Source organism: Vidua chalybeata, chromosome 2 (genome assembly GCF_026979565.1).
Source record: "Vidua chalybeata isolate OUT-0048 chromosome 2, bVidCha1 merged haplotype, whole genome shotgun sequence".
NCBI lineage: Eukaryota > Metazoa > Chordata > Aves > Passeriformes > Viduidae > Vidua > Vidua chalybeata.
Window position 1 is genome coordinate 13561946 of NC_071531.1, and position 11425 is coordinate 13573370.

Below are 11425 nucleotides of genomic sequence, written 5' to 3' on the forward strand. Positions count from 1 at the left end.
CAGCACAGTTTTCTTTTCTTGACTCAGGCTCTGTACAGCTTTTGACATCTGCTATAGTTTGCTGCTCTTGGTGCTGACTGCTACAGAGACCGATCCTGTGGCTGGGCTGCTGTAACTCAGTGCTCACTGGGCTCTGCAGGGAGCCATGAGCTGGCTGGAGTGTGTTCAACACATGGCAGATAACTCATCTCTGTCTTTATCAGGTGTCACTGGCTGGCTCAGTGCCAGAGGTTCCTGCAGCTGGGGTAGCATTAGGTGTGACTGAGAGACAGCTGGCTGGAGAGGTGGGCAAGGCCTTGCAGGAGCAGGGCACCAGTTCTAAAGGGGGCACAAACATTGTGTTCATTTTGTGCCTTGGGCTGCTGCTGAATATCCATGTGATAGCTGGGCCCCCAGTTCTCATGCTGCAGTGGCTTGGAGTTATTTGAACGTTTTGTGTGCTGTTCTGGGTGCTTCAGGGTTGATGTAAACAGAATCCAGAGTAAAATTCAAGGTGATTTACATTCTAGTCATGTGAGAAGGCACCTCTCTCTACATGCTGCCCTCTGGTCTTTGCAATCACAGGCTGGAGCAGCACACTAAGAGCCTTTGGGGTTTGGCATTGATCCCGTTCTGCCTCTGTTACCCTCTAGATGGGATGAGGGACTCCTTTCCCCAGACCTCACAGGAACATGAAGGCTGAGGCTCAGTGAAGCTCTACTTGCTCTGGCTGTGGTTCCCTCTGCCTGGGGCATGTGTGTAGGTGTTACTTGTATCAGAGCTGAAGTGAAGGAAGCAGCTGTTCCTGCTCTGTGTCTGCAGTGACTAACACGGAGAGCTGCTCAATACTCCAAGTCCACAAAATCATGTAACTTCACAGGGCAAATGCAAGTCCTGGCTTGGTTCTGCAGACCTGTAGTGAAGAGTCTGTGTATAGGGCAGGGAACTGTATGGTTTGGTGAGGGAAGGGGAAAGTGAGTTTTCAGGCATGTGGGATCCACCCAAGAGTAATAATGTAGTGGCGTAGATTGGAGATGGAAGGTGCCTGTTGACTTTTCAAGGATGACCCTGGTGAAAAGCTGACACACATTTCAGTTGCTGTTTTTCCAGTTGCACAGACTCTAGAACACCGTGTCAAAAACAGAAGAGGTGGGAAGAAGCAAGATGACACCCTCAGGAAAGCGTTCTCCAGTGCACACAAGTGTGTCTTACATGGAGATGTTCTTTTCACTTTATAGAAGAAATTCTTGTCCATCAGCCACAAGAGTTTCTGATGATCACATGTCAGTACTTGGGAAAAACTGCAACTACTCCCTTAAAACTAGGAGCCACAGTTAGGGAGTGGATTGGCACAGGACACTATCCCCCACATCCATCTGTTAACAGTGTAGGGACAGGGACAAAACTCAGAAAATGTGAAACAGAATCGATCTTATCAGCAAATACACTACAAATTTAAGCATAGAAAAATTTACTTGTTCAGCCCTTGAATCACATGAACTGGTGGTAGAGGTGTGTTTTTTTCAGTGCAGATGTACTGATTTATATAGTGTAGGGTATGTTCTTAGTTGAAAAATATTTTCAAGCTTTACACAGACTGGAAATTTAATTCAGCAACTGTAACTAATTCCTGGCTTTTCAATTAGCTGCTATTGCCACTGGACTACAGACAAATGTATCATAACCAAGTGGCTTTTTTCTAGCTGTAGTTTCTAGAATGTGACCAAACACACAAGATTTTTGCAGAAATTAAGAAATCTATTAATAGCAAAAGTGATGAATCTAAGCCCATGATGCTAAGTGGATTTGGGGAAGACTGAGCATTTAAATAAAACGTAAAGAGAAAACATGTATTTCATAAGAATATTCTCTGATAACTAATGAGGTACCTGTACTTCACACAGGTTAGACTTCTGTTTAAATAATGAGCCCTTTAATGTTTTATTACTGTTACATATTAATCAAACTCACAAAGGTACCAAAATTAATGAAATTTTATTGGCAAAAATCAAGTTGAATGTGACCTACTGAATTCAACAGATGCGAGCTTCAGTTTAGTTTATCAAAATACTTCAGTTTTCCAGCTGGATCTGGAATTATCTGTGCAAGAAAGAAAATTAAAATGTTAGTCAAAAACCAAAGCCAGGAAAACACAGCAAACTAAAAAGCTAGAACAGCACAGTATTTCACAGTAAGATGCTACTGCCAACTCGCTTGCAACACTGCAGAGTAATTTATCAGTTGATTTGGTACTAGATTACTGTGCATCTCTAAAGGTGCCTAACAGCAGTAGCAGAGAGATTCAACCAACTGAGGCATGAGAGAGTGCAGCCTACCAAAGGAAGAAGTTTGACAGCTTGCCCCAAAAGCAAGATATTTTGGTAAATTAGTATCTGCAATCTAGAGGCTTAGAATTTACTTACAGTTCTTCCCTTGGCCACCACACTCTCATGGCTTCCTCTGGTTTGATCTAATTAAATCAAACACATTTAGAAGGCATGACTACATCTTTGAAAAAGAAAGGCTTTTTCAACTACTCTGCTATTGTCTGCATCTTTTGCACAGAGGAGGTGGAGAATGCTTCTGGACTGTTTTATATTACTAAATTGTGAGTGTTGGAGCTGTTAATATCAGCATTTTTAAGGCTGTTTGTTAGAAAATACATCAATGTCATGTTAGCTAGGTGATCCTAGCTATGGAGGGCAGAACTTTTCAGCGCCAAAATACGAATGTTGGGCCAGCCTGCCCTCTTTCATTTTATAGTCTTAATATCCAGCTTCCCCCATTATGATACTCTTCTGCTAGCTTGAAAAAAATTGACTCCCAGCCTCAAGTCATCCTAGGAAACTCACATCCAGCAAAGAAACATGGTTTAATATTCCACTGGTTTTTACTATTAAGTACAATGCTTACTAACTCTGCTTAGAGGCTGCTGGGGCCTGGTTTTTCTTGAGCCAGCTCTTTAACAACAGTGCTCTGTCATCACCAGATGGTTCAGGAGGAAGCCACATGCTCAAATAAGTGACAGTGATCTCATCTGAACAAGGCAGCTCAGACCTCTGGTGAAAGTTTCATTATTCTGCTGAGGCTTGCTCTGGGCCGGGGAACACAAACAAGTTCAATGAGTGTTTATGTGAACTCTGGCTCCTCTGCCTCCAGTCACATGGAGCCCAGGAGTAGCAAAGAAGAGAGGGCAAATGCACAGCAAAGCAGTGCTCCCTGCTGGAATGCTGATAGTGGCACTGGCTCTGGCACATACCACAGCAGCCTGGGAACTTTTTTTAAGTAGTGCCCAGGATCTGCAGTAAGAACCACCAAGAATTTATATGGAGAAATAACCAAGAAGATACAAGAAACTCAAGAGTTTTGCACTTCCCCTCATCAGCTGTTAACAGGAAAAAGTTCTTGATCACAAAGTCACTGCTGATCAAGTGAATTTTGTTCACACACCAGGAGTTTGAAACAACTGGGAGATGTCTAGTGTGAGGGAAAAAATCCCCTAATGAAATCAATAGTAATCCAAATGGTCTAAGTTAATAATGCAACATTACTCATACCTTCTCACTGAAAGTTGTGGAGATTTTGGATTTGGCTCTAGTAGAAATGGTAACTGAATGCTTGTTAGTACTACATGCATGTTAATATAAACAATGACTTACTGTTTCACTGCCAGGTTTCCAACCAGCAGGGCAAACTGAAAAAAAGGGGACAAAGTTAGCTCAAGTATTTTTACACACACAGACTTTTGTGTCCTTAATATTCTCTTTCTGACCTTGAAGTAAAACACCATGAAATGTCAGATGTCAATATCTGAAACTATTAAATGTGCAGTTTTCTTTACACATGGGATGGTGACCTAGCAGTTTATACCTGACACCACCCATCACTTCAGTTACCTGAAAACTGTAGATCTCTGGATGGATGCCTATGCCTCAGTTTAATTCTTGTACCCTTCTAAACAAAGTACTGGCAAAGCAGTATCTGAGAATGAACACCTACTCTAGTAAAACAGAAGTTTTGCAATAAAATTCAGGTGACTACACAGAGATCTACCTTTTTTTCTTTAAAACCAAAACTAGAGGCAAAGAGAGCAGTTCAAAGGTTCCACAAGAGACTAATTTTATTTGTAACCTTGCTTAGGAACAAAGGGATTGCAGCATGTGCTTACCACAGTGTGGCTGGGAGCCCTGGGACCACCTGAACAGCTGCATATTCTGGAGTAAAGCTCTCATCTATTCAGAGCTCTCCCTCTGAGGCTTCAGCCCAAGCAGTTATGTCATATTACACTGCTTTAAGACAGGCTGGCAGACAAAACACCTCAAATGCTAGAAGGAATTGTGGAGAACTGTTATTCTGTGCAAAGAAGAATACAGAATAATAGTTTTTCCTGTACAAAGAAGGAGAGCTTCTACAGAAGCTCTCCTCAACATTCATGTAAAAGCTGGGGAAAAAAGTGGTATTCTGGAAACACTGCAAACCAACATTCTGTAAGTTGGCTTTGTACTAAATGTGGGTAAATTTCCTTAGTCAGATGTGCATAGCCTAAGTATCAGCATCTATTTTTTCAAGTGTGTACAGCACAGCAGAATAATGATCTGTACCTTCACATAAAGGTACTTTCAAATGCTTGGAGACATTGAGTTGAACTGAAGTTAGGTTGCTAAATGTGTATTCATATCTAAACAAATCTTCCAATAAGTTATTTAAAGAAATGTGAAAAAGTTCACCCCATGCTTGGACTGGAGGAATAAGAATTTTTGATACAAAGTAATGATCTGAAGACAGTAAAATTTCTTTGTTGGGGAAAGATGATCACACAGCACTTATACAAAAACCACAAGTAATGGTGCTATAATTTCCACAGGATCACCATGTATCTTGCCATGAAACACTCATTACTTGTCACAGGTCCTCACTGAATGACACAGGACAAGGATGGCCTGCATCTCCATTATTTTAGTATGCAAAAATGTACTGAAATATCGGGCCTCATTCTTCACAGCCTCATATTTTGTACAAATTTATGCTTGTGACACATGGTACATCATGCCAAAATTCAGACTACAGGAATGCTTTATGCTCTCATTCTCATGGAAGTGAAACAAAATATAAATTACTATTCTAGAAACAACCTAAGGACCTGGGACCATGGAATCAAGCAGGGCAATCAAACCACTTCAGTCACTGTATGAGGCCAGTCCTTAATGCTACTGAACATCCTTCCTCAAAAAAAAGCTAACACAGCTTCCAGGCTAAGTAAAACAATCCTCAATATGGCAATACTTAAAAGAGCACCTTCTCCATGTTTGTCTGTGTACTGGAATGCTTGTACTAAACGAAGTGTTTCATCCACTGATCTCCCAACAGGAAGGTCATTCATTGTGATCTGTCGAAGGATTCTCTTATTATCAATAATGAAAAGGCCTCTGTGGGTAAAAAAAAATGAGTTTGTGTTAGGAAACAGAATTAATAATAGTGGTGTTTTCATGCACTATTTTATGTCTGCTGGATGGGAGGAATTTGATCTCTGCAAACATCGTATAATACTACCAGTAACCTACCACTCTTTTCCTGGGTATCAGAGGACATGAGCTGAGCTCCAGTTAAAACCAAAAAGATATACTTCTTTGCAGAACACAGAACTAAGCTCTCACAGGCCCTGCCAGGGGATGCTGCAGATGCTAGGGCATCACAGGGATCACAAAAGAAACGACTCAGTTTTAGGCAAATGTATCTCTTCAGGTAACCTTAGTCTTGACTCTGCCTGGACTTGGGAGGTCCCTGAGCAACTGCAGTTTTGGGGAATCCTGCTCACTTGCCCTGCTCTAGCTATCTACTGATGCCTTCTGTTAAACAGGGTATTAACCTTGATCCCTCTTCTGACTCATTATGACTAAATTTTTTGTGTTCTTCAATATTTGCTACTCACCATGAACCCCCAAGTAAATGCTGCTCTAAAAGAAAAATTTCAAATGCTTCTTTAAATATGAAACAGTAAGTATTCAGCAAAAACCCAACCAAACTGTAACCCTTTGAAATACCTAAGTGTATGTCCTTGATCTTCCAGATACACTCCATAATCCTTTGAAATCTGGTGTGTCAGATCAGAAAGAAGGGGAATCTTCATTGGTCCAAGTCCTCCTTGTTTACGAGGAGTATTAATCCTTTGAAGGAAAGGAAATATAGATGTATTTCTCATACAGATATTTATTCCCTACACAAGTCAGAAATCACAAGCTACATCAGTATGGACAGAAGGATCTAGTGCAAGTGACATTTTTTCTGTTCTGCACACAAAGGAGATGGAACAGTATTTGTGGCTTGAACAAAATGTTCAGTAGATCTTTTGCAGGTTTTGGCCACATCTGTTAATGATGACCTTTTTCTTATCAGTTCCATTTGCTTTATGCCAACACGCTCATGAACTGGGACAAGTGAAGCATTTACTGATAGTTTCATTAGTATTTTCTTTTTCTATTAGTAGTATTTTTTGGACTGAGACATGACATATTGCAAGCAATACACATTAAACAAGCTTAAAAATAAAAGTACTTTCATACACTAGGATTAAAATTTACTTTAAACATTTATGTCAATAGCATCACACTTTCACACATTATGATATACCTCCACAGGCTAAAAATCTGGGGAGTACTGTTCTTTTGCTAAGTTGGAATAATGAATAATGTTTGGTGAAAGACAAGAGAAAGATACGTACCATGCTAAGTGAGTGAATTTTGAATCCACAGAACATGCTACTACTTCAGTATTTATCGCTCTGAATTCTTCAATTCGGTCACTGAAGGCAATGATCTCAGTTGGACAGACAAATGTACTAGATGATTTAAGACAAGATAAAAGTCAAAATTTCATGACAAAGCCAGTAAATTCTCTGTCTAACTTAAAATGGTGTATTTATCATAAATTATTTCAGCTTTTGCTTATTTTTATTGCTCCTTCAAGTATTTAACCAAAATGCTGCCTGACAAATCCTCCACCCTCAGACTCCAGCTTAGTTACTAATGGATTATTTCTGAAGACTATAAATCTACGGTTATTTTACATTCTGCATTCAGAGCTTGTACAGTTACTTTCTTTTAGACTTTACGAATGTGGCTGAATTTAAGCACCATAAACCGATTCTTTCAGAGGATCATAATTTGTTGTTACTGTGCAAATCTGCAAGTTTTAACTGATTTGTCTTCAACATTTTCTATTACAGAAGAACTGAAGTAGTAAAGCTAATGATGTTATCATATTAAAAGTAGTTATGCATCTCTGTCCTCTTCATTTTGTGGAAAAGAATGGGATTGTCCTTTAAAAAGCAGAGATGTTATCACTCAATCAGTGAAGTTACTGCATTCTAAATAAAGGAGGTTAATGCTAAGTGCTCACAGGATGTTATGGGATGAGCTTAAAGAGAAAATGCTACCTCTTGGATATATTGTATACACTCTAGAAAGGGTGCTTTCTTCTACTTGCAGCACTGATTTACACCATGAAACAGAACATAGAGTCTGCCTAACTAGGTTAGGCAGTCATTTGTTTTTTGTGGAGATACAAATCAGTGGACACAGTTACTAGGACAAAGACTGTGTTGCAATTTTACCAATGCATGATAAGAAAACAAATGCCAAGAATATATTTTCTTCTGTTAGTCCTTTCTTCTCTCCCAAATTTCAACCAAACAAAAAATACAAGACCTCAAAAAAAGACAAGAATTAATGAATTATGAATCTAGTGTAGCTGCACTCAGTTGTATGCCTACAGTGCTCCTACTTACAAGTCAAGAGGATAGAAGAAGAAGACAAGATATTTTCCTTCATAATCTGTTAGCTTCAGCTCTTTAAACTCTCCATTAATGACTGCTGTTCCTTCCCAGTAAGGTGCTGGCTTGGAGACTGAAATGCAAAGAACGTTGAATTAAAAGTCAGAATATAACACCTGTGTTCAAACCAAGCTGCCCAAGGACAGCTGTTCTTCCTTTTGCTTGAAAAACAACCTGCAGCACAGTTCCAAGATGAAACTGCTTTCCAGCTCTAAACAGGAGGGTACAGAATGATGAAGAAATGAAGGCTTTAGTACACATACAAAGTAAATAGTTTGACCAACTTGTGCTCATACATGAGCCCTGCTGATCACTGATGATCAAGGCCACACAAACCTTATCTGGGCCGACTGAACAAACCCTGTGTGCACTGCCAGCTCAAGGCACCTGCTAGACTGCAGGGGAAAGCTCTTTAATACTTCAGGTACTCTCACTGTTCTGTTAAAAATAGCTGTTGGGAACCAGAAGCACAAAATAGTTCAAATTCACTTTACTTTTTAGCCATGGAAACCTGTCTGGAATTCTGGTCCACAAAAAATATATGCCACAACGTGGTTAAAGACAAATGCCTAAAAATGCAGCATATGTTTATTGTTACAACTCCTAAGCAAACTTTAACTTGAAGACAGCTATGTTTTTAAAAAATATCCAGTTGAAAAGCATGAAATATATTTACTATTCCTATCAGAAGGGATTAACCGTGAATTTAAAATATTAAAAATTAATCTGCCAGGTACTACTTTCATACCACTGTGAATTCTGAGACAAAGGATAGGATATGCTGGAATTACAAGGTGCTGTGAATACACTTGCCATGTCAAGGACATTGACACATATCTCCAACAAATTAGGGAAAAGCTTCTGAGAAAAATATATGGAATCTTAAATATTATCTGGACGATGCCTGGATTGTTTGGCTCTCCTTTCCTTACGACAACCCACAGCTGCAAGGATGTACAATAAGGACCTTCAGATTAGGAGGGAGAAGGAAAAGATATTAAACGAAATACTGTTTATCTTGACCCCCTTCTAAATTAAGGTAGTTGTTTTTGCAGTTATAAACATCTGGCTGTAATAACTTACATTGCAAAGGGAGAAAAACCCAAACAGTATCGGTTACAAATATCTTGGCTGCTTTTCTTTCTTTCTTTTTTTTTTTTTTTTTTTTTGTAGCATCTGCTTGCAAACGTTTAAAACAGAATGTATGCCCTGGCTCCGTAAAGGAAAAGGATTTTAAATTCTCACAGGGAAGGTAAAAGGTAATATCTGTGTGATTTCTCTGTACTCTCCGTCCTGCAGGACAGGACTTTGAGCAGGTGTCCCTGAACATCTCACAGCGATGCGATTTACGGTGTTTGTCCCCACGTCTGTCATGTAAAGCATTTAAACCGCGTCAGAGCCCAGGCACGAAAGCAGCGCCAAACCCAGCGCGGTGGCGGCGGGTTACGAGCGGCGCCCGTTCATTGTTTCTGATCGCAGTGCGAGCGCAAAACATTCCTGTGGATCCCTTGAAGCGCTTCCCTGAACTCGTTCGCCATTTCTGGAACCACGGACCTCGCTGGACGGCCGTGAGACGGCGGCGGGGACCACGATGAAATGTAGCTCTGCAAGGAGCCGGTCCGCCCTCCCCTTCCTTCCCTCTCCCCCGCCGGCCGAGGCCGGCCCGGAGGCCGCAGGCAGAGCCGGCGTGGGGCGGGAAGGGCTGGGGGAGCCCCCGCGCTCCGCCTGACGTGGCGCTGCCGCCGCCCCGCTCCGCAGCCCCGAGGCGCACTGCGGGCACATCCCCGCCCGGCCCCGGCGCTCCCCGCAGCCCCGGCCGCGCCCGGCACCTACTCTTGGCCTGGCTGAGGTGCAGCGAGTGGTCGGAGACGGGCAGCCGGGCCGCCTCCCCGGGGTACACCTGCCCGCCCGCGTAGTAATGGCACTGCTCGTCCCCGCGCTGCCGCGCCGGGCGCGGCTCCTCCGCCTCCGCTTCGCCTCCCAGCGCCGCCGCCAGCAGGAGCAGCAGCAGCGCGGGACGCCGGGCCCCGGCCCCGCCGCCCGCCTCCATGTCCCGCCGAGCGACTGCACGTCCCCGCGGGGCGGCGAGGGGCGGCAGCGGCGGGGAGGAGCTTGGCCCGCACACCCTCCCGCCGCATGGCCTGGCCGGGCCGGGCCGGGCCGGGGCTCAGGGGGGCGGGCGGCGGCTCGAGGGGCTGGGGCTGTGCCAGCCCCGGGCCCTGCACAGCTACCCCGGGTCCGGTATAGGAACCCCAGCCCGGCACAGCCGCCCCGGGACACAGCACAGCCAGCCCGGGTCCGGCACAGCTGCCCCGGGCGCTCAGAGCGGGCAGTGCCGGCGGGGCTGCGAGCTCGTGTTCCGGGCTCGGAGGAAACGGGAGTGATGGACGTGTGTAGAGAAAGAGGGGAACGGAACGCGTGTGTGTGGAGAGAGAGCGCGCACGTATCCGGATTGCAGGAGGAAACGATGATTGTGAGAGGCTCCCTATCTGCTGTCATCTCATCTGTGGCAGCGTGGGTTCTGTGGGCACGGCACCACTCGCGGCCATAGCCAGCTATGCCAAATGCAGATTGTGCATTCTGGCCTCATGAGTACAGGAAATGCAGAAGAGGGTATTGCCTCAGGCCCAAACCCTTGAATGTTGCCAGATGTGCAGCAGCTCATGAATGGACACGTGGTGCCCATGTAGTGCATGTAGTGCACGTGGTGACTGTTTAAGAGTGTGGTTAGACAGAAATGAAATACTAAGTGCCTTAATTCACAGAATCACAAAATGGTTTGGGTTGGAAGGGACCTTTAAAGATAATCTATTCTAATACGCCTCCAATGGCAGTGTCATTTTCAGCTAGACCAGGTTGCTCAGAGCCCTGTCCAGCCCGACCTTGAATGTTTTCAGAGTTGGGGCATGCACCTGTGCTAGTATTTTGCCACCCTCATTGTAAAAAATGTCTTCTTTTTATGTAGTGTTAAACTACTGTTTTGTAATTCTAAACTATTACTCCTTGTCTTATCACATTAGGCCCATCTTCCTTCCTTTAGGTACTGGAAGGCTGCTCTAAGGTCTCTCTGGAGCCTTCTCTTCTCCAGGCTGAACAACCTCAACATTTGCAGAAGAGATGCTCCAGCACTGCGATAATTTCTGTAACCCAGATGCCTTGGTTCAAGTTTGCCCAATGAGAGGTCATTTTTCTCAGTGGCTTTGTGGCTCATATCACAAAAAAATTACGTATGTCACAGATAAGCATAGATTGAATGTAATTCCACAGTGCATTTAATAACAAGATTTTGAAGACATAAGTAGGCTTTGACAAGCAGTTGGTAAGGCTTTGCAGCACAATTTCTGGTTGAACTAGGCATACCTATTGGACAGGGACAGGTCAGGTCATCTGTCAAGTGTATCAATTAAATTGTACCCAGGATCCTTAAAAATAAGGGTGTGAAAGAGCTGGAGCTGTCCCTTATCAGAAGTGTTGACCTTTTGTGCTTTGAGCACTGTGGATGCCATCCTCTGGGAAAACTGGTGGTCCAGTAAAAGCTCTCCAGACTGATGATGTCAGGAATGTCTGCATTGAAGCCTGTCTCTGCAGATGATGTGTGATAAATGCTTCAGGATGCTG

General features: G+C 43.4%; 1 protein-coding gene across 2 annotated transcripts; it reads right to left on the reverse strand.

Moving 5' to 3' along the window:
• Positions 1 to 1955: 1955 nt before the first annotated feature.
• PRDX4 (peroxiredoxin 4) lies at positions 1956 to 9904 on the reverse strand. Of its 2 annotated transcripts, XM_053936239.1 has the most exons (8): positions 9641 to 9904; positions 7763 to 7880; positions 6698 to 6814; positions 6021 to 6143; positions 5275 to 5405; positions 3639 to 3673; positions 2403 to 2449; positions 1956 to 2079 (listed from the first exon to the last, which is right to left on the reverse strand). In XM_053936239.1, exons 1-8 carry the CDS (start codon positions 9855 to 9857, stop codon positions 2076 to 2078), a joined length of 792 nt encoding a protein of 263 aa, XP_053792214.1. In that variant the 5' UTR covers positions 9858 to 9904; the 3' UTR covers positions 1956 to 2075. The 2 variants fall into 2 exon arrangements, with proteins under 2 accessions (XP_053792214.1, XP_053792213.1); XM_053936238.1 differs by lacking the exon at positions 2403 to 2449 and having other exon boundaries at positions 9641 to 9901.
• Between the last annotated feature and the right edge of the window lie 1521 nt (positions 9905 to 11425).

Bases quoted from the DNA above. Each gene is read 5' to 3' on its own strand.
- PRDX4 (XM_053936239.1), bottom strand. From the start codon at position 9,857: ATGGAGGCGGGCGGCGGGGCCGGGGCCCGGCGTCCCGCGCTGCTGCTG. The intron at 6,815-7,762 runs GTAAGTAGGAGC...TAAATCATCTAG, and splicing joins TTCTTCTATCCTCTTGACTT to TACATTTGTCTGTCCAACTG. The intron at 5,406-6,020 runs GTATTTCAAAGG...TTTTACCCACAG, and splicing joins GATCAAGGACATACACTTAG to AGGCCTTTTCATTATTGATA.